Source organism: Tursiops truncatus, chromosome 4, assembly GCF_011762595.2.
Source record: "Tursiops truncatus isolate mTurTru1 chromosome 4, mTurTru1.mat.Y, whole genome shotgun sequence".
NCBI classification, from domain to species: Eukaryota; Metazoa; Chordata; class Mammalia; order Artiodactyla; family Delphinidae; genus Tursiops; species Tursiops truncatus.
The window spans coordinates 67,362,019-67,389,497 of record NC_047037.1 but is presented as its reverse complement, the minus strand read 5'-3'; the positions used below and the strand labels follow the sequence as shown (position 1 = coordinate 67,389,497).

Below are 27,479 nucleotides of genomic sequence, written 5' to 3'. Positions count from 1 at the left end.
AATGTTTTTCTACTAACTGATTGACAGTTATTTTCTGGAAGAGATGAGAAATTACTGCTAAGCTTGCTGCTGAACAATATGGCAGAAGTTTTCTATGGCGTTTGAAGGCTTTAGACGCCTTCTCTCTCAACTTCGGAAATGTAAAGTCAGCTGGAAGAAGACAAGGTGGCTCTGAGCCATAGAAGCAGAGGTGGGCAGGAGGAGAAATATTGCTGCCCTGATTGTTCATTAAATGAAAATGTAACTAAACTTATCCCTTCAATAGAAACAGTATCTAGGGCCTTTGTTTCTTTAGATTTTCTCCTGTGCCTGACTTGGCACTTTTTAGCACCTTTGCCAAGTGGGTTCAAGACAAGTGTACATATACTTACCCAAATGGCTCAGTTTGTCCTTGTTTAGCAGTTTCGGTTAAAATTCAAGTGTTAAAATAGGTGAAAACTATTGGTTAAAGTATGAGAAAGAACAAGAGATGTTTTCAATTTTTTTCCATGTCAACAAGTAAGAAAAACTAAATACAAGGGAAACCATTGTATTTCTGATTTCAGCAAGATTAAAACAGGCACTAATGTTTTGCAAATTAAGATGCAAAATAAATTTGTGACTTGTAATCTTAATTTCTAAACAAGATGGAATAAAATCTAATGAAGAATTTGCAAGTATAATAATTCTATTGTTTTCTCATTTTAACAAATAAAACAGCCATTTGAATAAATTAAGAAAAAATAGACAAGCAAATGGAAAACTATATTAAAATTACCCATAAATCTCACTGCTAAGGAACGACTATCCTTCACATTTATAAGCTTATTGTTTCAGTCTGTTTTCTATTCTAAAATATATGTGTACACATAGCTTATATAACTTGTATCATAATATGCCTATTGTTTTATAAGCCTTCATTTCATTAAAAAATAAATCATGAAAATATTTTACAGATTAAGATTTTATAATGTAATTGTAATAGCAACAGGATGATCTACATGACCATCTGTCCAATTTTTTTTCATTTTTTCATTTTGAAATTTTAGACTCACAGAATAGTTGCAATAATAGTACTGTACAAAGAAATCCTAAAATCCTTTCACCTAATTTCCCTAAATATTATTTTACTGCACTTTATCTGTGTGAATGTCTCTCTCACTCTTTCTGTCTGTGTGTGTATGTTTGTGAATTATACTTTTTTTCCTGAACCATTTAAGAGTAAGCTGCAGACAGGGTGATACCCCTTTACCTCTAAACACTAGTGTGTAACTTTCTAAAATGAAGGACATTATCTTACATAAACAGAGTACCATGATTAAAAGCAGGAAATTAACACTGATATGATACTTTTGATATACAGACTTTATTCAAATTTCTCCAGTTGTCCCTTAAAATCTTTTATAGAATAGGAATTTTCTTTTTCTTATCTGGGACCAATCAAGGATCACATATTGTGTTAGTGAATTGGGTAAGACCCAGATCAGGGCGAACATTAAGACGTAGGCCTATTCAGAGAAAGACAAATATCCTACGATATCACTTATATGTGGAAGTTTAAAAAAAATGATACAAATGAACTTATTTACAAAATATAAACAGACTTACAGACACAGAAAACAGACTTATGGTTACCAAGGGGGTAAGGGGTGGAGGAGGGATAAACTGGGAATTTAGGATTAACAGATACACACTGCTGTATATAAAATAGATAAACAACAAGGACCTACTGTATAGCACAGGGAACTATACTCAATATCTTGTAATAACATGTAATGGAAAAGAAACTGAAAAAGTCACATACATATATACACATATATATACACATACATATGTGTGTGTGTATGACTGAATCACTTTTCTGTACTCCTGAAACATTGTAAACCAACTATATTTCAATTAAAAAAATAAATATTTTTCAAAAAGATGAAGATCTATTAAGAAGTTTTTACTTAATCTTATAAAAATTGGGGGTTTTAAGGAGGAGGGAAGATTCTGAGATTGTTTCGTTTTGTTTTTTAAAAGGCATTTCTGTTGGTGAAATATTACAAAAAATGGTTCTACAGAAAAAGGCACTTTAATAAATTCCTGGAATCATGAGAGGAAAGAGGACAAGGTGGAGACTGTATGGATGAAGAGGAGGAAAAATAAGAGATGGACCAAAATCCAGTGTGCAAAGGTAAGCGCCGCTCCTACGTTCCACAATAGGAATAAAACAGTTTAAATTTGTGATGCCAGACCTTCTCTTATCACTGGTATGAAAATTCACACATAAGAGACAGGACAAGAAACGTTCCCTGTTTTTAACCTATGCTTGCAAAGGATGTTTTAAGATCGAGTCTGCAATGAACATTGTGGTACATGACTCTTTTTGAATTATGGTTTTCTCAGCTGCATCGCATGGGGAGATCAGCTCAGTGCTTTGTGACCACCTAGAGGGGTGGGATAGGGAGGGTGGGAGGGAGATGCAAGAGGGAGGGGATATGGGGATATACGTATACGTATAGGTCATTCACTTTGTTATACAGCAGAAATTAACACAACACTGTAAAGCAATTATACTCCAATAAAGATGTTAAAAAAAAAAAAAGATAGAGTTTGTAATGGGTGGCTTACTTCTCAGTGGAAGGAGATAGCCCAGTTTCCCATTTTATTTCTAAAAATCTTTTTATACCATCACAGTCCCTATTATTATACACCAAATTAAGACAGGCCCTAAATGCTTTACTTTATCCCATAGTCAGAGTAATATTAGAGATCATCCCTAGATTTGTACTTGATTTTAAGTAATCATCTCTTTAGTTATCTATAATGCTAAATTTTTTTTTTATAATGCTAAACTTTTGTCATGTAACAAACTAAATTAAAGAATAAGCAACAGGGCTTCCCTGGTGGCGCGGTGGTTGAGAGTCCGCCTGCTGATGCAGGGGACACGGGTTCGTGCCCCGGTCCGGGAAGATCCCACATGCCGCGGAGCGGCTGGGCCCGTGAGCCATGGCCGCTGAGCCTGCACGTCCGGAACCTGTGCTCCGCAATGGGAGAGGCCATAGCAGTGAGAGGCCCGCGTACCGCAAAAAAAAAAAAAAAAAAAAAAAAAAAAAAAAGAAAAAAGAATAAGCAACTGCTTTATCAGTTGAAATGAAAACATATGCACATATATTGTTTTCCAATCCTATGAAGCCTGAGAGGCTACCCTAACCAAATAGATCTATCAATTCAATGTCAAAGTCCAACCTGAGAGCTTAGTGCATCACAGATTTCAATGTGCACATGTCTCTTCCAAGAATTGAGTTAAAACGCAGATTCTGACTCCATGGGTTTGGGCTGGATTTTGTATTTGAACATTCTGCCGGGGATGGGGGGGATCCATGGCGCTGGTTCCCAGACCACATTTTGAATAAGAACATAGAAATCGATTGCTTCCCGCTGGATAACAGATGTTTCTCCTTGAAAATAGAGGTGGAACAGCAGGTGGGAAAGGGCACAAGGGTGGGGTCAGGATAAGAAATCTAAGACTTGTCTGCCGTCAACGAGCTAGGTAACATGGATAGATCCTTTAATCATCTGGGACCTCAGTTTCTACAATGTAGAAATCTGCATTAGAAGAGCGAATTGTTTTCTAGGACATAAGGTATGTTTTCAATAAAAATTTAACAAACTTCAAGGCTTCAGGATGAACAAGCTAAAGTTGATTTAACTGCAGTAAACATACTTATTTAAAAATGGTAAATGTTTTCCTGCTGAGAGCGCAATCTCAAATAGTTACCATGTGATTATAAAGAAATGCAAAACTAAATTACCTCCATGAGAAACTGACCCTTTCTTTTTACGAAGTCACAGACTGAATGAAACAGTAAACAAAGAACGTGGCCAAAAAAAACATGATCCAGGAGATTAAAATGTAGAAATGGATACACTGCTTTTCTGCCTCAGGCATGGCTTTCGGCAATATATACACTTTGAATTTGGAATGAAGCAGATTTTCCTTTATTTCATTTCAACATCTGGCTCGGAACTGATGGGAGGTAAGGAAAAATCAAGTGTCGGGTCTCTTGCTTGAAGAAGTGTTCCGATGAGTATTGGCAGAGCTCCCCAAGGAATAAAACTGGAACACTGAAAATCCAAAATTACAGACATTGGACAAAACATAATTTCCTAATAATCTGCAAGCGGTCAAATGGCAAGGATGGAGTTTTTAAACCCTGAGACAGACAGAGATCGTTTAACTGGGTCGAGGCTTATCCTGGCACATTCATCCACCTTCTCACAATCTTCAGGATCATCTGTGCTCTCGAAGCAGGCAAGTATCCAGGGTCACCTTTTGCCAGTTGCCTGAGTCCTGTTGCTTTTGATCACTTTCTCCGGCAGATGTGATGTGATTCTTTCTGCCAGCTCATTCCCCTGCGTCTGCAGACTTGAGGCACCCTGCTCTCATCTCACGAGCAGCGCTGCCTCTGGGTGAAAAGCACTTAGTCCTGCCACAGGCCGCTGTCATCTCCTGACAGCCCAGACTCCCACAGCACCTCTCCGTCTCGTTCAGTGTCAGATTCAAAGCCCTGACCAGCTTCCACCGGCAGAAGCTGCCTCTTAATTGCTATAGATCAAAAAGTACTGAACATGTCAATTAAAATAGAGTGGAAGAGGGCAGAAAAGATCTGGCATTTATGAAGACAACCCATTTCCTGCTGGGCTGATGGCTTTCCTTATGCCTCATGGCCCTGCTTGATTAATGGGCACGTCATTTCCCACCAACACTACGAATACAGCAACTGATGGCAGCATCTGTCTCCTTTGCCCTGCTCTAGCAGACTTTTCTCTCTCCTATAATTTGTTCTGTTCTTTAGCAAAAGGGTTTGTCCCTAGAACTACCTACATATTTCCAGGAGAGAAGAGCTCCCCAGACTACACACACAGATATCACAAAAGAAGAAGCCCTATTTCTTTTCATTCACCTATTTGTCCTTTGTTCCTTCCTATTAACATTCTGTTGTCATGGCTAAAACCTTGATTTTTAGAGCTGCAAGGGGGCTTCACTACATAGAGTCTAAAGGATGAGTGAACAGAGGCCCAGAGAGCTGAACTGACTTGCGCAAGGCTACACAGACACTCCTTCCTACCTGGCTTTCTAGGCGATGCACACTTTCATTGCACAGCTATGTTCCCAGGCTCTCCTTGACTCAAGAACCAGGTCTAAGACCTGGAGAGGCAATTACATGCGGGGCTGAAAGCCAAGCCTAATATGCCTCATTGGTCCTGCCACTTACTAGCTTCCTCCTCTGTAAGGTGGGAAGTTACAGCAGTAAGACAGTCAGTGTCGACAAAGCTCTCTGGTCTGAACACACAGTGAGTTCTACTTACAGACTCTTTCTTATGTGGAAATTAGTTTTCAGAGGAGGTTGATGGGTCCAGGACAAACCCCGAAACATGGCACCTGGGCGTATTGAATATCTGAGGCTGAAGGAGTTCGAGAAAAGAGCAGAATTAGAAAATTCTCCTGACCTTCCCCCCTTGTCCTTCTTCCTTGAAACAGGTCATAAAACTCATGTGAAGGTTCCCTCCCTGTATCAGGAGGAAGGGAGATATTCTTATCCCTAGAGATGGGGAGTTTGGAGCCGAGAAATCTGTATAAACAAACCTTGTTAAACTTGCCCTTATCTTCCCAGTTACTTCTTCACCATTTAGTACTTCAGGCCCAAACACCTTCTTCTTGTCAATTTTTCACAGATTTATTGTTTCTTTGTCTAAAAGGTATAAAAGCTTTTGGCTCTGGTCATTTCTTCAAGTCTTCATTCTCTTGCGAACGCTCCCTTGGACATGTGAAAATTCAATAAAACGTGTATGCTTTTCTCCTGTTAAATCTATCTTGTCAGATTAATTTTCAGACCCTGCCAGTGACCTTAAGGGGTAGAGGAAAAGTTTTCCCTTCCTTACAAAGTAAATTTATTGTTCACTCAACGTATTTAATGTATCCAAATAAGTTAGAGACCAATGCTCTCGAATTTGGTAGATCAACAGATTGCCCAATTTTCTTCTCCCAAGTAAGCAGATTAAAAAAGAAATCCACTTACTAGCACATCTATCTTGCAAACTGAAGAATGCTTAAATTCAAAGTATTAGAAAGGGTACAACTTGAAAAGTAAAAACAATCTTTCTCAAAAAGGAACAATACTTTTGCTTCTGATGAGAAAAACGTTGTCAGGGTCAGTGTTAGGACAAACCCTGGAGCTCGCATGCCCCTTTTCTCCAGCTCATCTTCTCTAAGGAGGAAGCTGCTTGCTGTCTATAGCCCCCTTCCCTCCCACCTTCCCACCCTGAGTCAAGCCTCAGGGGCTCTGACTGTGAAGTCAATTTCCAGGCTTCTAAATGATGCAGGAGTCAGTCACCTGAGCCTTAGCCAGTGTTCTTCAAACCTGCACATACATTCAATTTGCCAGAAGCAGGATCCCCAAAATCAGCAAAGGTAAATGATAGGCAAATCTACGAAATGAAATATAACCTGGAAAAAGAGCAAACCCTGCCTTCTGTTGTAAAATCCATCTGCACTTCTGGGGAAGCCCATAAAAATGGTGCATGAGAAACAAACGGAAAGCTTAATAAAAGATCAATGTGGGTTTTAACTGCGTGAACTGCGTCCATACTTCAGATGGTCCATACTACTCAGTTTTGTGGAACTCAGACGGTGCCTGGAGGTGAGGTGCCCGTAGGAACCGAGACAGACTAACACCGGCAAAGAGGTGATTGGAAGTGCCAAGGCCCTGGGCTGTGTTGTAAAAGGACACTGAAGACCCAGGGATGACTATGTGGGAGAAGTGAACCATCAGGGAGATAGTCACTGTCTCCAAATGTCTGAAGAGCTGTCATGAGAAGAGAAAGTAAAACTGCTAGAGGGCATAAGAAGGTCAAATGATTGGAAATAAGGAAACCAGATTTATGCTGCATAAAAAGAAAACTGTTAACCCTTAAACCTGTCAAGAGAAAAGGAAAAAAGAAGAGAAGAAAGGAGGGGAGGGGAGGAGGGAGAGGGGAAGGGAAGGAAAGGGGGGGACGCTACAGGTTCTAGCAAAGAGTTAGAGAACCTGATATTCCTGCAGTTTGATCTGGAACAACTCCTGGCTTCTTTCTGTTTCTCTTTGCCCATAATTGAAGTTATTATTGCTGATAAACTCAGAACATCCTTCCAGTCTGAATATGTTCTGCCTTTTATCAATAAACATGTCTGAGTTTTTTTTTTTCCTTCCCTTAGTTTTGACTACGACAACTATCATTTATTGAATATTTTCTATGAAAAAGGTACTGTAAATTTTTGAAATAGATTATATTATTATCCCCATTTTACAGATAGGGAAACTAAGTTTCAGAGTTGATATGTAATTTGTTCAAGCCACACAGCTAGCAAGAGAATCAAAAACTTATTTCTAACCCAAATCTATCTGATGCACTTAAATCCCAGGGTGCGAGGCCTGAAAACAGTTCAAATTTATTACCTTGAAAGAATACTTTTTCTCATTTTGCTCTAGGAGCCTTTGTGGCATTACCAAATTCTATGCCTAGAAATTGACACAAATTCCTGATTACTCAAGGATTCCTTCGAGATTAGCATCATGAGATCTTTGCCCTTCCCAGATCTGTTTTTCTTTGCTGTTAATGTAAACCTCCACAACAACGCCTTCGGTCATGTTCTGGGACTCAAGGCCCACATAAATGACACTTTAGACCACCAAGTGTTCAAAGTCCTTGACCCTAAACTACAGTCATCTTCCTTTGCACTGCACTTCTCATCTACTCCTTGGGCTTCAGTCCTTTTCCATATCTAAAATATCCTCCTTCTGACCAAAAGCTTTTATTCTTTACACTCACTCCCTCATTTCCTGATCCCTGCACCCTGATCACTATGATCTCTTGGAAAACTTTTCCTTCTTCTTCAAGAATGTTACTCCCTTACTCCTGGGCCTCATATCAAGATGTCATGGTACCTCACTTATTCTCTTTCTTTCTTTCTGGCCCTTTGACTCTGCTACACATGCCCATCTAAACTCCAACAATGGATCACTTCCAACCATTCAGATCTTCTGCCTCTACGTATGGGTTGCTGATGCAGCTGCTGAAAAGCAGGCATTCGTGAAGATGGATGCCACCATAAATGCAGAGAATCCAATCCCAGCTGCTCTCTCGATCCACGGTACTCAGCAGTTCCTAGTCTGTCCCCTTCATCATTTCCCTTGGCCATTTCTCCAAACTGTCACCATTCTCCACTGGCTTCTAAATCCCGCTTTTTGGTTGTAAAATAGAACTTTGCTTCTTATTTCACACTCCTCAGACTTCCAACCTTACCCCCTCATTCTCATTCTCAGCAACAGGAAATTCTCTCCTACTACACAGGAGGAAAAAAAAAAAAAAAGAAAGAAAGGAAGGAAGAAATGAAAGATAGAAACTCTATCCACTTCCTGCCACCAAATCTATGTCATCTATACTCCATTTTCTCTGGCCTTCATATTATATATAACTTATTATATAATATGATCTCCAAGGCCAAGTACGAACATATATATGTATGTGTGTGTGTGTGTGTATATGTTATACACATAGAATGCATATGACTGTGTCTCTGGCTCCTCACTTTATCAGAAATTTTATTCTATCGGTACTGAAATTTCTTTAATAGTGCAAGTTCTTCAAACTTTCTTTCACCCTGGTTGATCAATCTCACTAGCTTTGAAACATGCTCAAATCTCTCTGAACCCTACACTCTCCTTAATATGACTACAATTACATGGAATTAAATCCTATGTACAGAAAAGGGCCTGGAACAGAATGTAGTAAAACGTGTTTGTAATTGTGTTTCCGTAGGACTATGGGTGATGCATTAATTGATTTAAATTCTACTTATCACAATTCTAAAATATTATATAATTAGCATTTAATACTTTCATAAGGTATTGTTTTTTGTAAAGAGTATGACTTTTCCTAACTAAACCAGTGTATTGGTTTTTATATCCAGCCAATCCAGTTGATGAGTGCTAAGTCTCTAGTACTTCAAGGTTTAAGCCGTCTTGCCGGCTCCGAGCGCCCTCTTCTGGTAAAATGTGGGTACAACAGACAAATAAGCGGAATTTACAGTTTGGTGAAGGTTAGAAAACACCAATTCGTATTGATCAATCATTTTGTTTTCACTTGCATTATTGTATGAGCTAGTTAACATGTTAAAATGGGACTCCCCCCTGTCTCCGTTTGAACTGAGGTATGTAATAGATCTGTGCTGTCTGTTAAGAGGAGCCACTAGCCACGTGTGACTCCTGAAAACTTGAAATATACCTAGTTTGAACTGACAGGCCTTGTGAGTGTAAAATACACACCTTCTTTCAGAATTTATTGTGGGAAAAAATTAAGCTTAAAAAAATTAAGGTTTGGGAGGCTCTCAGCTATTTTTTCGTGAAATAAACTCTCTGCTCTCTTCTTCTGTGATACCCATTACCCTAATGTTGCCCTTTCTAAAAGAGTCAAGACTGTTTTTAGAGAATTTCCTCATATTTTTAGATCTTAATTATCTTTTCCCTTCTACCTGTCTCATTTCTAGATTTCTATTTCAAGCTCACTATTTCCCTCTTCCATATGCCCTGCTTTATTTCCAATGCTTTTAAATGCATTCTTCATCTCATTTATTGAGTTCTTTAGCTCCAGAATATCTGTTTGGTTCTTTTTTAGAATTTCAATTTCTTTGATAAAGTATTACTTCTGTTCACTAATTTTATTCCTGAGCTCATGAAATTGCCTCTCTTAGTTTTCTTGTAGTTTGTCAAGTTTCTTCATGACAGCTATTTTGAACTCTCTAACAGATTCAAAAAGTCAGCTATTCCATGACTTTAAGTTTGGATTCTGAAGAATTGTCATTTTCTTTTAGTGATACAGTGTTATTGTGGTGCCTCATGGTGTTTGATGAGTTGTTCCCTTGCTGGTGCCTTTAAAGTAGTGAACATGTTTCTACTTTAGATAAAGCTTTTTTCCTAACTTGAATCTAAAGATTCAACAGATTAGAAATTAGATGCCTTTCTTTTATTTCTCAGTCAGTGGCACTATAGCATAACATTTTGGCTTCCCTTATCTGAGCTGTCTCTGGTTGTATTTGAAAGCCCTCACTTTCCAACCCTCCACCACCTCTGTCAGAGGTTTCACCAAGTGCTCTTATTATCACTGCTTTTGTGCCCCTGGGATTGTTGGTGCCTTGCTGCAGCTGGTGTTGCTGGCATTGCTGCCTGGGGCACTAGGATGGTGGGCACTTCTGCAGCGTTCAAGATCTTCTGAGTTGCAGGCTCTGCTGCCACAGAGAGAGAGAAATGGGGAGAGGGGAAGCCAGGGTCATGGGTGCCTCTGCCTTGTCCGGTGTTATCGGGTTCCTGGATGCCACCACTGCAGGCAACCGTCAGGGGGCTGGGGTTGTGTGCACCGCCTTTCCTGCTGACCCTGGGATCTCTGGGGCTTCAGGCTCAGCTGCCATGGCCAGGGGACCAGGATTGCAGGCACAGCCTCCACTGTTCCCATGGTTTTGTCTCCTCTATCTGTTCCACCCATCTTTAAATGTACAGATATGTGGAATTATCTGGCATCCTGGTATGTTGGACAGAGGTGCCTTTTTTGAGTTGTGGATGTTTTACTGGTTGTAGATTGAAAGGGAGGGACAAAGGAAACATCTCACTCTGCCATGATGCTGACATTGTTCTCCCTTGTTCTTTTATTCTTTATCCTATAAAAGCTTCCCGCCTTCCGCCCCATTCTGCAGTTCTCTGAAAGTAGACTCCACTTCATAGTTCGCCCCCTTAGTTTGTTAGTATCACCTAAATTGTCTTCTTTAATCATTTTTTAACACTCTGCATAGTAAATGGGGATCCCAAGGATGTCAAGGTTGGAGAGAGCTTTAGGAGCCCTCTTTCCTTTCCATCCGTCAATTTACTCAACATAAAAACTTCTACATTGAGCTCCTACTATGTGTCAGGCACTCTGCTAAGCAAGAATAAGATGCAGTCCTAACCAGGGTTATATGTGGTTAGAAATCACTATTTCCCAGCGTAGCCCACTTCACCTTGAAAAATATTTCATTTTAGAAAGATTCTGTTTACATCTAAATAGAATTACAAAGGAGCCTGTATGTTTGGAGAAAGTGAGTTTATAGTGGTTGGAGCATAGTTTAATGAATAACTTGCTACTTCCTGAGGCAGCCTAACAGCTTTAACTGTTAGAAAAGTTCACTTGTCCACTTTGTCGAAATCATCCTGGTAACATGAAGTCTGCAAGTTTATAAAATGTTCCTCTTTTTTGCCAGTAATATTTTCACCGAGGTTTGACTTTTCTGATATTTATCACAGCTTTATTTTGGTTAATGTTTTCATGGAACTTTTTTGTTTGCTTTTTGTGTTGTTTTTTTTTTTTACTTTCAACATTTCTGTATCAGGTATTTTAAATATTTCTTATAAGCATCATATAATTGGGTTTTCTCAGTCTGACAATCTGTGTCTTTTAATTGGAACATTTAGTCCACAAACACTTAATATAACTACTGAAATGTTTAGGTTTGAATTTACCATCTAACTACTGGCTTTCTACTTGTTTCACTTTTTCTATGTTCCTTTTAGATTGATTATATTTTATTATTCCATTTCTCTCACTATTATCTATCTTAGTAGTTTTACATTATTTTACCACTCTTTTTGTTGTTATAATAAAGATTACAGCAAGCATATTTGACATATCAAAGTCTAATAAAAGTTAGTATTTTTACCTCTTCCTTTACCTTGCTTCTTAGTGTGTTGTTAGACCAGCGGCATAAAAAATCACCTGGGAGCTTGTTAAAATTTAAAATCTCCAGCCCCACTCCAGACCTTCTGGTCAAAATCTACAATTTAACAAGATCCCTAGATGATTCATATATTAAAAATTTGAGAAATACTGCTTTATGACACTTTAACTCCATTTACTTTATCATAATTCATATACCATTTTGGTGTATTTTATTTATGTTTTAAACCCACAAGATACCTAATCATTGTTTTAGACAGTCAATATTCATTTATATTTACCAACAAATATATACTTTTCATTTATGTTTATTCCTTTCTGTATTTCTGACCTTTCATCCAAGATCTTTTCACTTTTGCCTGAAGTACACATACATCTTTAGTGTGGCTTTTCATAGCTTTTGTTTGAAAATTTATTTCCCTGTCATTTTTAAAACTTCATTATGGACATTTTCAAACATATATAAAAGTAGAGAGAATAGCATAATAAATCTGATTTACTCATCACCAGTTATTGATATATGGCCTATCTTTTCTTTTTTATACTCATTTATGTCCTACCCCTGACACCATATCATTTCATCTATAAATATTTCAGTGTGTACCTCTGAAATATAAGAAATTTTTGTTTACAACACAACCCCAATTTCATTATCAGACCTAAAAAATTAACACTAAATTCTTAATATCAACAAATATCCAGTCAGTGTTCACATTTCCCTAATCACCTTATAGATTTCAGTCTGTTTTCAACTAGTTAAAAGTATTGCTTGTGTCTTACACGGTTCCCCTTCTCCATTTTCTTTACAAATATATTTTATTTTGAAGAATTTTTGTTGTTTGTTTTATAAAGTTTCTTAGTCTGGATTTTGCAGATTGCAATCTTATGTTGCTATTTAAAATTTTCCTGAATGCCCTATACTTCCTATATATTAGTAGATAAATCTAGAAACTTGGTAATTTTGTTGATAATATTGTTACTTTCATTTGGAGGGACATAATATCTAATTCTCTCTCTTTTTATGATACCAACTGTTAGTGATCATTGTGTAGATCTATTAATTCTTTGAGGGTTGCAAAATGATTCTATCATTCTATCATTTTAAAAATTTGACTATTAGCTAAAATATTCTATAAAGGGAAATTTATCATAATCAGCTATTCATTTATTCATCAGTAAGATACAAATCTTATTTTAAAAAGAAAAAAACAACAGGCAGGATAAATGCTTGATTATTCTCCATATTCACCAGTTTTCAAAATAATGAGCTGGTCCATAGCACCTGCCACAGGTGATCAGTAAGGGTTATTTTAAGGGGATAAAGATCATTTTAAATACACGGGTTTAAACATATTTTATGTCTTTCTATCCATTTCAGTTATTATCCCTATTGATGCACAAATTATCCTGTCTCTGGCTGATTGGGGATATTTTGACAAAACCTTTTCTTTGATAGCTTCTTTGCTATCTGGTAACACAAGATATTGCAGTTTCATCTTGCAAATTTAAATATCTAAAATTAGCCATTTCTCTATGAAAGTCTGATTGGGTTTTTTTTGGTAGAAAAAAAGACCACAATCTGTGCATGAAGGATGTTAATTGCTACCAGGGTGCTCTTTGTTTCTAGGTCTATTTGCTTTATTTTACTTTCACTTTTATAGTTTTCCTTTTACTTGTAAAATTTTGTTTCATCGTGATTTAAAATAAGTATCTGGTTATAACATCAAATCTACAAGATAAGGTATATCCCGTTATGTCTAGCTTCTACATATCCCCTACACATGTATTTCCTCCCTCCCTATAGCTAACTTTTAAAATTTTTATAAACATACCATTTTTTCTTATTATAAGGAAACATGCATACACAGCAGCATCCCCACACACCCCCTTTTCCAGACACGTGATGCAAAACCTTTATGCTTTCACCACCTTCCTTTTCTCATTTAAAAATATATCCTAGAAATGACTCCATGGCTGAGATTTCCCTCGTTCCTTTTGACAGCTAAATTGTACTCCACTGTTTATTACTCCTCTCGTTACTCATGAAAAGCATAGTAAGATAAATTTCCCAACATTAATCTATAAAATGACTCAGATTTGCTTTTTAAGAAACTGCCCAGAGTGATGGCAGCCAAGTGACTACGTTGGCGCCTCCAAGCTCCAAATTCTGCCACAGAAATATCTAGAAATAAGCAGAAACTTTGTCAGAACTACGGAAAACAGTCATAGGTTTACATTAACCAAGTGAACACAGAATCCAGAAAAAGTTAACTTAAAAACAGTAGAAAAGCTTCTAGGCATTTTACTCGCCATCGCCCCGCCCCTTTCTCTGGCTCAGCCACAGTTGAAGACAGTAGCCTCCATTCCCAGTTGGGGCACCCTAGTCCCTGGTTCCAAAGGAAGCAGAGCAGAATTTATTTGCAAATTATTGTGTAAATCTTTATAACTTGACTGGGGGGCTACCTGAAGGAGTGATGCAAAATCCTCATCTCTGTTTTGCCTAAGTTGGAATTCACCGAGGCTAGAAAAGCAGTGGGCATCATTTGAAAACATTGCAAAGTAGATAAACCATTCAAAGAGATTACAGTTGAGACAACAGATAGCTGGTCTTAGGAGAAAAAAACGGGGAGAGAGTTTCTTTGTGAAATTGGAGCAATTAAAAGCACCCATATTTATGGAGAAATTTAGAAAGCCATGCACATGCCCAGGGCAAGATGCATGCTCAGAAAAGACCTCAGAACTCAAGCTTTGACCTTGGGTAGATCTTAGACTCAGTGAAAGTCTGGCTAAGTGTTAAAGGAGGGCTTCAGAACAGAGTCAATCTGCAAAGACTAGGAGAGATTTTTTCCTTTTCTTTTTTTTTTCACCTCTGATGTTCACGAAAATCTCCATCAGACACAAGAAATATGCATAACATAAAATATGCCCTTTTAGCAATAAAAGAATATACCAACTAAATAAATAAATGAAATGATGAAAAAAAAGAAAATTGCCAAAGTGATCTTAAGTTTCCCCTGGAGGAAGAAATATGAAAGAATAGCCATAGACATATTTTGAAAGAGTCATCAAGGGGAAACGTCTCACTAGATGTTAATTTCATGATTTAAAATGTAGTACTAGACTAGGAACTAAGACAAAAATTTTTTTAAATGAGGAAATACAGAATTTGAATCATTACAATAGTGGCATTTCAAATCCACAGGAAATGAGTGTGTTGCTTAATAAATGACATAGAAAGAAAGGACCAACAGGGTGAGAAAATAAAATAAAGCTAAATTATATCAAAACAAACTCCAGGTGAACTAAACATCAAAACCTAAACAAAGCATAAAAATGCTAGTTTAATATATAAGTAAATAGTGGAGTTTTCCACTTGTAGGAAGATGAAATAAACATACTTCTCCCTATTCTTCCCACTAAATGCAAGAAAAAACAAACAAACAAAAAAACCTTTAATGTTATATAGAAAACAAACACAAGAAGACTTAAAATGGTAGAGAAAAAAAAGATGAGGGATTTGGGGACCCCAGGAACAACATGATTTTGAGTTCCTTGGGTTTTCTTTTTGCCTTGTATATATCAGACTTGGATCTGAAGAAGCCAGGAACCTGGAAACACCAAGAGGCCCAGAAAACAAAAGGCACCAACCAAGGGCCTGCTATCTCTAGCCAGAGAACTGGGAAAGGGACAATCTGGCAAGACAGATACGTTTAGACAACAACAGTTCTACTCCAGCCAAACACCACAGAGAAAACGCATGGCTCCATGACTCCCCTTGCCAGCAACGGCCTGGTGGGACACTTAGACCTTCAGCCTTGTTAGGCTGTAGGGAGGACCCTCGACCCCCTATCATACTAGGGTGGTGTCAGAGAAGGCAGAGTAGGGAGCTGGGACTTACATCCCCAAGGCGATGAGCCATCCACCATGTCCTCTCCCTGACCACACACATACACAGTGTCAGTGGGGACCATGTGAGGAGTCTGGACCTCCTCCACACCGGGCAGCAACAAGACATCTCTCCCCTTTCTTGTTAGAATGATATAAAAGGAGGCCTAATCTCCGTTAGTCACGACTTTCAATAAACCTTGACCTAAACATCACACTTTATGTAAAAATTAACTCAAAATGGATCAAAGATTTAAATATAAAACTTAAAACTACAAACTTGTAGAAAAAAATACAAAAGAAGGGCTTCCCTGGTGGCGCAGTGGTTGAGTCCGCCTGCCGATGCAGGGGACACGGGTTCATGCCCCGGTCTGGGAAGATCCCACATGCCGCGGACCAGCTGGGCCCGTGAGCCATGGCCGCTGAGCCTGCGCGTCCGGAGCCTGTGCTCCGCAACGGGAGAGGCCGCGGCGGTGAGAGGCCTGCGTACCGCAAAAAAAATGTAAGACTAGGCAGAGTTCATAAGACTTGACACCAAAAGCATGATCCATAAAAGGAAAAATTGAGATATATCACTTGGTACCCACCTCTCCAGGCCAGAAAAGTCCACTGTCATTTACACACACATCTGCCAATGGCAGATATACCTGCAGACACACACACTCACACACACACCCCGCCCCCAGCTCTGTGTCTGAGAGTCCCCAAGGCCTGGTCAGGGATTTGAGGGCAGGTGCTTGGTGGGTCAGCCGGAAAATCTTCCTCAAAATCAGGCAGACACTGAGAGCACTGCTCGTGACGGCACAGATCAGGAAAGGAATGACACAAAATAATCAAGTGTGGCAGGTGCACGTCACAATTCACATGACCAAAGGCTCAGGAATCGGTCAGAAATATACGTTTCGGGAGTATGAGAAGTAAGGTATATACTAGCTGGAGGTTCAAGAGTTCACAAGAATATCTAAAGACCTTTCAGTGAAAGAGGGTCATAGTTGAAGCTTGGGGATAGAAAGAGACAGATTTGGTTAGAGGAACACATGTTAAGTTGAGGGCAATGTGCTGGGTGTGGAGCTAGGAGCAGAACAGCGCAGTCAGGAACACAAGATCAGCAAAGGGAACAAACACACAGTTATAAGTTCTGGAGACTAACGTACAACATGGTGACTACAGTTAATGGTAATGTGGTATATACTAGAGATTTGCTAAGAGAGTAGGTCCCACGCGTTTTCACCACACACACCTGCACACACAGGTAAGTATGAGACGCGATGGGTATGCTGCTTTGATTGAGGTAATCATTTCAGTGTATACGTACATCAAAACATCACATTGTACACCTGAAATATATACAATTTTTGTCCAAAATAAACAAAAAAAAATTTTTTTTTAAAGGACACGAGTTCAGGAATGAGGCCTTTCAAACGAATGCCTAGGAAGAGTTCGGGATTTTCCAGGCTCCCAGTAGGGCATGAGGCTCTTCTCTTTTTGAGGTATCTTAAAGGAACCCAGCACATCTTGACAGCCAGGATCCTAGAATATTCGACCTGAAGGAGTACTTACAGATTGCCAACTCTCACTGCAATGAGCTTATTAGTAGAAAGGATAAGTGGTGTTCCAAGGTCCTGAACCAAGTTCACAGAAAAGCCAGGACTAGGACTCAGACCTCCTTATTCCTGTCGATTTCCTTAGTCATTGGCTCTACTGCAGTGTTTAGTTCATGTTTGTTTAAGCACGTAACTCAGATACAATGGGGAGGAAACACGTGATCTTTCTGCCCCTTGATATGTGGGTGAAATTTCTTCAAATCCCTACCCTGTGACATGTAGTACTCCAAAGCCTTCTGAGATTTCTCTAAATTTCCAAGGAGTAGAAGGCAGCTAAGGTTCTCCTGGCTGTCTTTGAGGAGTTTCTAGTGTGCTACCTCTCCACACCACATGGCCACAGCCTGACACTCGGACCCAGCCATACCCACAAAACCCACCCAGGTATATTGGGTACCTCCTGCCACAGATTAAGAGGAGCTGCCTTAATTACATATTTAATTTTTTAAATGACTTTTAGGTATGCAAACTTTTATCCCTGGCAACTTTCACCCATTCTTTAGAAACTGAAATCAACACATCACATTTCTTCAACTAAAAAATACTGTAATGTCTGCATATCACCAGTGCTCCTTAGGTGTCTGGTAGTGATACACAGTGTAAACCTTAAACAGAGCAAAGAGCAATTTTCCTTAAGCAAAAATTAGTTTATATGGGAAAAGCAAAGGACTTGCAATTTGGGACAATCCAACTATGTTGAAACATAAGCAAGTCTGGAGAACAAATGGGGAGGGGTTGTTTTGAACAAAAGTTCACTGGAGGAGAATGAGATTTTGAAGTGGTGGCGGCTTCTCATTGGCTGAAGATTAGGGCAGCTTACTGTTGCCAGGTGAGAGAGGATCTCTTCCTCCTTCCTGCTGAACTATACAAGCTGTAACGCGTGGCACGTGCGACAGCCCTCCCTTCGTGGCTTCCCAACTCCAATTTTGGATTAGGTTTCCTTAACACGTTTTCACAACAGTATAGATGTATAACAGAGATCACTTAGATTCCCTGTAATATTTGCCAGAGAAGGAAGTGAGGTCTTGAGTCTGGCCGAAGGAAACTAAATATTGGGTTGGCCAAAAAGTTCATTCAGGTTTTTCCGTAGCGCCATGAAAACCCCGAACGAACTTTGTGGCCAACCCACTAGTTACCTCTTTAAAAATCAGTTTAACAGTCATTGAAAATAGTATCTTATTTTTGTTATGAGGGGTTTTTTTTTGTTTGTTTTTGTTTTTTTGCGGTACACGGGCCTCTCACCGCTGTGGCCCCTCCCGTTGCGGAGCACAGGCTCCGGACGCGCAGGCCCAGCGGCCATGGCTCACGGGCCCAGCCGCTCCGCGGCACGCGGGATCCTCCCGGACCGGGGCACGAACCCGTGTCCCCTGCATCGGCAGCCGGACTCTCAACCACTGCGCCACCAGGGAAGCCCGTATCTTATTTTTAAGTAACCTGCTACATTTCTGCAGAATCAGTTTCCTCATCATGATTAGTCTAGTAAAGAAAATTAGATAAAGAAACACCTCATAAAGGTAAAATGTTAAATGCTGGTTATTATTAATGTCTATTTTTAACATCCATGGACTGCATGTGCGGTGCAGACTTGGTTTTTGGCCTCACGGAGCCTTTGATCATTCGGATTATTGTGTGAACATCCACTTACCTGTTTTTCTTTCAAATGCATCAACCAAGCCACCAATCACCTCACACAAAACAAAGCCACTTCTCTAACGGATTTTTTTTTTTTTTCCTAACGGATTTGGACTTGGGAGTACTTGTTGAGAATGTTAATGTACTAGGAAGTATAGTATTATACATGGTTACAGTAACCAGAATAAGATAAAAAGCTACTGTTATTAAACAAAGATACATTAGGGTTAATTTTGTAAAGAAGAAAAAACAAATGAATATTCCCAGATCTTCCCAAGTCCTTGAATGTGGTAAAGAAAACATGAGACAGAGACCATTAACGTAATAAATGGATGACTGTATTAAGAGAAAAGGACAAGATTGGTGTTTGCCTCCATCCGTTCAGGAAAACAAGCACACGGACTTATACAATACTTTGGTTTAAAAATGATTCATAATATCAATGTTAAACCTGATATTGAAAGAATCCAATGGGTCACAAGGTGTAAAAAACGAACCACTGAAACACAAGCTTGCATAGATGAATGAATGAAGATGTATAACTGGCACTGAAGGGAGGCTTGAGCACTGGATTCTGAATGACGTTAGCACCTCAGTCGCCCAAGACACAAGAACGTCTCCAGCACCACATTTCTCACTTTCCCCAATGAGGTCATGAGCAGAAACCTGTGCTGTATGAAGGTGGATTGAAACAGACTGTTTCCATCAACTTCTTCCAGAAGCGTGCACACATACCCACTGGTACCCAACATCAGTCACCTTAAGGCATCCAGTGTCCCTCACAGTTTCACTTAATCTCTAGATAGGCACGTGATTTGAGGTGGCCTCCTTGTTTTCTGTCCTCAGACTGGCAACTCTATTCCATTAAGGTTCTGTTCAGTTCCATGAAGTAACTATTTCAAAGCTGCCTTTCCCTCTGGGGCTTGGCTACAAACTGATGAGCACTTGAGATAACATCTCACTTGTTTTTTAAACATCTACTTTCCAAATGTCAAAGGGCTTTCTTACCAAAGCATCCAAAACCTCTGGGCACTGTGCAGTTACCTCTTGCAAGAGGATACTTTTCCAAATTTTGAGACAAATGACAGCACCACCTCAAATTTCCTGAGCAACTTGATTTATATGAACAAACTCCTATACTTTATAATTCGGCACCTTTCAAAATACAGTAGTGTTGGGATGGATTCTTCTTAAGGAAAACCGCATTACAGAGAATTTTCATTTTGGAACATCATTTTTATATGCTATCATAATACTTCATGAACTAAATATTGGGTTGCCTTTAAGAGGCAAGCGAAAAATATAGCTATATCCGAGAAAGGGCATTTGGCTTTCAGTCTATGACAAAGCTGAAGGTATAGCCTACGGGGATTTCAGAGGCTAATTCAATAAGAAATTTTAGAAATTCTGATATCAAAAACCCTCTCACTAAATTTAGAAAGAGTTAGAAACTCTTTTAGCAATTATGGTCTGAAACTCAGTGCAACAAAAATTTATCCTAAGTATATGTATGATGTGTAATAGTATATTCTCTCAACTGTCTTCTCTTTGCTGTCCTTAATCCTTGCTCTTTTGTGAAGGAAATGTCACTTGACCCCTGTCTTTCAATTCTTCCATTCTTTCTATATGAAACTCAGCAATGAATCATGGGGCACTAAGTTACACAATTAGTTCTGTTCTTATCTGAAATGCCTTATGCTATGAAAAAGTTACTCAAGATGAGAGAAAAATTTTCTAGTTTGCTGAGAATACACAAAAACATTTAGGTCTATTAGGAACATATATCTAGGCAGTGTTCACACATATTTAAGGGCAAAGAGAATGATTTTTAGGACCAGACATTTCCACAAATCAACATGATTACTTAGATGATTGTGTTAGTCTTTAGCATCAAATACAACCCTAAAACACACTCTGGTGTCTCCCCTACCATAGCAAAAGTTTCAGATTGATTTTCTCTTAAAAGTAATAAAATACAAACACTCTTCATATCAACAAATCTCCCATTTGAGTAAATGTCTCTGTTTTGTTTGGTTTTCTTTTTTTGTTAATGTATGCATTTTAATATATAAGAGTGTTGGTGAAATTCTTACAAAACGTAATGACTTCACACTGCATAAGAGAACCTTCGGAAATATCTTCTACACAGTAGCCATGGAAAAGGAGGACAGTCAACTCTCAATTATTTAGGAAGTGATCACCTGAAGAATCCGGTCAGGAAATTCGCTCTCGCCTACTACTAGCCTTCTTGGTCATGCCATTGCTCATTCACAGATGGAGAGGCGATTTGAAATGGAATGACATACTTATCAGCATGGACGTCACTCACAGCTTGGTGTGAGGATGTCCAAAGCTTCTGATGATGAGGATGTCTGGGGCTCACCTGTGAATTTTATATCTCAATGGAGAGTTGACAGTCGTTCACATATAGGAAATACAGTACACTGACCTTGGTCAGAATCAAACTAATTTAAGGCAATACTGCTCCTCACAGACGTTGCTGGCATACAGTGCAGGTCTCCTAAGAAAAGTGACTGTAGAAGTGAGGATTTCCTACTTTACCCTTTCCTTCTTGATTTCTCTAGAAATAAATTCAGCATTTCTAATGAGAGTTAAATGGCAAGAGTAACAACAGCCTCAACTCTTCCCTTTAACAGTCTTATTATGTATCCTCAGGGATAAAAGAGACTCTTCCCAGAGAACGCTGGGTGACCCTGGGTGCCCCGTGCAGCATTATCAGGCCAGTCTCCAGTTTGCTTCTCCCTGCCCAGATGACCTACTACGGACTAGGGAGAAAAGAAGGATCCTATCACCAGTAAGATAAGCAGTTATGGCTTTAAGACTCACAGGCACCACCAGATAGGAGGAAAAATGGGATCATTTTATCTAACTTTTCTCTGACTCCAAGCAGTAAGCAATGGACAAAGTACTCCAAAAATGTTTTTGTCTTTGTTTCTTTTCCTTTTCGCTCAAAGAGCAGGTTTTGATTTCTGTATGCTTGTTTCTAAAAAGTCAGTATTATCAGAATATAGCACAGTATGTAACAGTGAAATCTACCTGAAGGATTCCCTTTTCCGTATTAACGTCCCCAACACAAACAGTGCTTTCCCAAAAGGGAAAAAAGCCTTTGAGTGCAAGTTCTATCTTGTTCTCAGTCCTTCAGAAAGCTGCTTACACAGGGGTCTTACGTCTTTATGTGGCTGAGGATATTACAGCCAATCACCACAGTTATCTTTCAAGGAGATCATCACTGAATAAAGGAATAATCTTGGTACTCCCCAACGTGATTTTTATGTAAAGACAACACTCATTAAAAATCAAGGCCCTAGAGTGTTAACCACTTATGTGGTAAACTAAATGCACCATATTATACCAGGTGTTTCCAAAGAGCAATCTGGCACAAGACAAAATTCAGAGAACATTTGACAGTAGTAAAGAAAAATAATAATCAGTTGAAAGTTAATCAGTTTTATACTGAAAAGTCCCAAGATTGTGCGAAAGGTACGGACAATGTCTGCAACGGATTTATTCATGGTCCAGTCCCACTGTGGGCCACAGTATAGAAGAAAAGGGGAAAACAGGTCTGGTTCCTAATTTCCTCGTGAGTCCAGTGGAACACAGGCCCAAGTTCACGCATTATGGAATATGTTGATCTAGATCCAAGTGGCCACTGCCATTCTAAAAAGGTTTTCCTCCTGGGAGCATCTATCCGTATCTTTTCTAATTTAGATGTTTCTCTATGATCAAAAACCATATAGTCTTTCCTGCAGTTCATTAGTCTGCTGCTGGTTGTTGTAAAGTCACTTGGGAAATAGTAAGTCCAAGACTTTGTATGCAAAGTCACCTTCCAAAAATTGCAGTGTTATTTTAAAGCATGTGTAGCAACCGTCCAGTCTCCCAATAAAATTATGTCTAACAATGGTTAGACAGTAGAGTCACATTATTTTCAACTCAGAACATTTAATCTTACCCTTATCTAACCTTGCTTCCAGGCGATGACTTACAAAAAGTTAGGTTGCGGCAATGGGGTGTGCATGTCCAGTAGCCTTATGATAAGGCTCCACAACGCACTGTGCTCATTCAGTGATACTGATGTCAGTGAGACCTGGTCTCCACAGAACACAGGTATGGAAACAGAGAGATTTTCTAAAGGCCAGAAGTATTAGTTTACATCACAACATTAAAGCATAATACATTGTGGGCTTAAAAATTAAATTGCATGTGTTCCAGCAGTAGGAACAGGAACAAAATAAATGCTTCCACATTTATATAAAAATGACAAAGTGAAAAGCAGAGAACACAGTGAAGAATGTCTGGCAGTTTCTTAAAATACAATTGTTAGTTGCTTCTATAGTCTCAAAGATAACAATTACACTATTTGAATGAGAGTAAGAGGAATTGACTGGTTGAATTTGATCTGTCTCCTTACTCACAGGGAAAGAATTATTCTGATACTCCTTAAAGTGTTTGCTTTACACAAAAAATTAAATTAAATTAAAATATTTAAAAATTCTAATCTTTTAAAAACCTTAAAAAAAAAAACAAATTTTCAATACAGATGCTGAATTTGTGTGTCACGAGGGAAATACCACCTTTGGTCACTCACTAAGACAGCTGAAACACTAACATCCTGGTCACGTGTTAACTCACCTGACATTTGTTTTGAGTAAAATATATCCAGTTAGCATTTTACAATAATAAATACGACTGGATGAAGTAATACATGAGAGGCAAGAGAAATGTAGAATTTGAAAAGAAGAACTGATCATTGTATGAGATAGAAAAATAAACATTTATAAAATAAAAATATGGCAAATGTTGCCCATTTGCCTGATTTTCAAGTAAAAATATACTGTTTTTTTTTTCTTTAAAGCTACCATAAAAAACTTTTTAAAACATGAAGCAAAATCACAGGGCAGACAAAGAAAAATATAGCATTACTGTAAATCAACAATACCTAAACTTTGGATATTGAAACCACCCTCTGGAATTTGATTTAAGGCTAGGGTCTCCGTTTGGTCTGCCCTTGCCTATTTAAATAAAGACTTTTTCTCATTCATTTCATCCTGGACATTCAAAGTCCTGTTATTCTTCCTTTCCCCAATTTTCTGAAATGACTACATCCTTAAGGGTTTTGTTTCTTTCTAGATTATCACTTTCCCAAAACTTAATTCTTAGATATCTTTTACTTAAGTTCACACAGTCCAAAAACTTTATGAAACTAAAGATCTTTCTCAAAATGAAAAACCCAAATCTGCTCTGAGAAACTAGTCTAAAAAGCTTCCTGAATATTGCCCAACTTTAAAGACTATCTCAAAAGATAAGGCAAACAGAAGCCAGAAAAGAATGGATTAACCGTTTTTCTCAAGTCACCCACAGATTTCTTTCCTAAACAAACATCACACTAAAATGCCAAAAACGTCAGATTCATACAATGAAAAATAACAGGAAGTCAGGCTGAAAGGATATTATTTATATATATAGCATGACTGATACTTATGTTAACTAACTAGTATGGGAAAAGAGGCATTTCCATGAGGTTAGAAGATGGAAAAAAATTCCATATTTCTTGAAGAGGGGTTTAAAGGTCTGGCACAAAAGGAATCCAATGCCCCTGTGTCATTAACAAATATGTAGAACCAAACAGTTGGATGAAGAACCCCTTTATCAACTTCATGCCCAATTAATCTACTTCTTGACAGATACACAAAATATTTTTGAGAGGTTGCCAACATATGCTGCTATGATCAATCTTACAGCTACAGAAAATGATGGCAGCACCATGTATAGAAACATCTTTCCAATTCCATTCCCTTCGGCTTTATAAGTAAATGTAAAGTAAGAGAAGGGATACAAAATTTTTCATTTTCAGTTTTTCGATTTTCAGTTGATTTTGCACAGACTTTAGTTAAAACTTCACAGAATTAAATTTTTGCTAGTAAATACTAATAGATGGTCCAATGCGCAGAGGCTTCAGAAAGCCTTGCTACTGAGGAGGCAATGGCAGCGACGGTGTTAGTGAACGACATCTAGGCCAATCTTCCCAGGAGGGCATGTAAGGATACGTAAAACCTCTACAGTCCTGGTAGTCTGTTACATATTTCAACTGTTCCAGGTTTTTGTTTTTTTTTTAATATTTTATGGTTGTGATTTTTTTTCTTTCCTTGAATAGTAAAAAGCAAATGTCTCTGTCTTTTAATATATCATACACTAATGAACCAAAAAAAAAGCTATTTCTTATATTCTTTTATTCTGCATTGCATCCAAACATTGTGTTACTTTGATCATTATCTCCACAAAATTCTAATTGCTAAATAAAGCCTATTCCCTAGATATCAATACTCCATACCTAACGAAAATGGCATTTTATAGAGCTCTTAGATACTATATATTGGCCAATATTCAGAAGCTAGATTTTCTTGTACTGCCCAATATTCAGAAGCTAGATTTTCTTGTACTGCCCACGTGATCAGGAATAACCAAAACATTTTAAATGAATGAAAATTATTTATGGTCTAAAAAACACTTGAGGATAAATCTGAGGAATACAAAATATAGGAGAAAAAAATAAGCATGGAATGCATTCTGTATCATCCAGTAATTTTGCTACAGTGAGTCCGTTTTCAAGGCAGGTTCCTAGGTTTTTACGGCTTATAATGGAAACCTGGAGAGAGAAGGAAAAAAGAAGAAAAACGATGAAGGAAAAATCTCTGAGACACTTTTTCTCCCTGCTCAGGTAAAATAATTTACCTATATTTATATGCATTTCAAGTGGTTCATATTTTGTTTGTTTTTGGTTGTAAGGATACAACTGGCTCTCCATATCTGCAGGTTCCCCATCCACCATGGACTGAAAATAGTCAGAAGAAAAATTTCCAGAAAGTTCCAAAAAGCAAAACTTGAATTTGCCATACGTTTGCAAGTATTTACAGAGCATTCGCACTGTATTACGTATTGGAAGTAATCTAGAGATGATTTACAGTTTAGGGGAGGACGCGGGGCAAATGCTATGCCATTTTATACAAGGGTCTTGAGTATCTGAGGATTCTGAGATCCTTGGGGGTCCTGGAGCCAATCTCCTGCAGATAACCAGGTTGAATTTACATTCAGAATCAATGTGTTATTTTAATATTATGTATCAAATGTATGTCAAGGACAGGAAGGCACCTCCTAAAAGTGATGCATGTATATAATTTGAGAAAGAACCTCATGAACTTCCTCCAGTTAAACAAGGGATGGTAAAAAGGCCACCAACCAATGGAAATTGTAGTGTATGGGTTGTTTTGATAATATTCAACTAATCTCATCTTTTAAGTAATGTTTTTTGTCTTAATGTCAACATTGGATGAATGACAGAATGATAGGGAAGCAGGAGAAGGAGAGCTTTTAAAAAAATACAAATGTCTGGCAAAACCTGCCCCCGGAAATTCTAATTTAATTAGTCTAGAGTTGCACCTGTGCAATGGTATCTTGTAATCACCTCAGAAAAGAAAATTTAAGTAAGTTCGGGAAGGCAATCATTAGATTTGGGAAAGGATAATGAAAACATCACCTAATAAATCTTCAAAAACCGTAAAAAAAACCAAACATCAATTGATAAGACCTAATCTTTGTAAAGTCTGTTGCAATCTGCTTTCATATATTTTACTCATATAATCCTGACCATGCTGATACCATTAAAATCACCTCCATTTTTCGATGAGCAAATTAATATGAGAAACTACATTTTCCTCACTCATTTTATGACTGTCATAAAAATACATCTAAGGGAACGCATATGGTTAGTAGAGGAACTAGACCCGATTATTCCTTTCATTTTAAAGATCTGGTCCAACTTAGATCTCGTATTTTTTTCTCATGTTCTTTGTCCCATTTTTCTTCCATGTGATGTGTTTTGTGTGATGTGTGTATGTATGTATGTGCGTATTTTAATCTAATTAAGAGAATCATGGGCAGATGAGAAACAAGAGCCAAGACAGGAAAAGCCCAGTAGATCTAAATGCGGGACACAGTCTCCCTTTAAGAATCTGATAAAAGCTATGAACGAACTCTCTCCGGACCCTTGAACAATGTGGGGTTTAGGGGTGCTGATTCTCTGCACAGTTGAAAATCCGTGTATAATTTATAGTTGGCCCTCTGTATACACATCTGCAGACTCAGCCAGTATGGATGGTGTAGTACTGTAATATTTATTACTGAAAAAAATCCATGTATAAATGAACCCCTGTGCAGTTCAAACCTGTGTTGTTCAAGCGTCGACTAACTGTACATAGAAAAGTCCTGTATTCAGCTTAAGGTGTTTGCTTTCTGTTTTTTAATCATTTTTGTTTGTTTTCCAAAAAATGAAGACTATTACAATGATCTTCCAAGAGGAAGAATAACTTATTTTTCCACTCTAGTGATCTATAAGACAGCATCTGGCTTTTCCACCACAGCATGAGGATTATTAAAACGGATCTGAAACCTGACCATATATATTTTTATTACCTTTATGAGAAGACTCTGACTTTGAGAAATGACGTGTGGAATTATGCTGGTTTGTAAAATGAGTGTAATCCAAATCCTCAGCCTCTGTCATGGTAGGTGGTAGTGGCC

The 27,479-nt window shown here is 38.3% G+C and overlaps 1 protein-coding gene across 4 annotated transcripts in view; it reads right to left on the bottom strand.

Annotated features, from left to right (window-relative positions):
* The window catches only part of CCDC50 (coiled-coil domain containing 50), a 117,012-nt gene that overhangs the window by 31,722 nt on the left and 57,811 nt on the right, over positions 1 to 27,479 (bottom strand). For 2 of the 4 annotated variants that reach the window (XM_033855623.2, XM_033855625.2), the window contains 2 exons: positions 27,372 to 27,478; positions 19,201 to 25,548 (listed from right to left, as the gene is read on the bottom strand). The exons of the other annotated variants lie outside the window; for them this stretch is intronic. In XM_033855623.2, the coding sequence (XP_033711514.1) occupies positions 25,529 to 25,548; positions 27,372 to 27,478 (127 nt within the window). In that variant the 3' untranslated portion in view covers positions 19,201 to 25,528. Of the gene's footprint in view, positions 1 to 19,200; positions 25,549 to 27,371; position 27,479 lie in introns of those variants that run through there. 4 annotated transcript variants of the gene reach the window in all.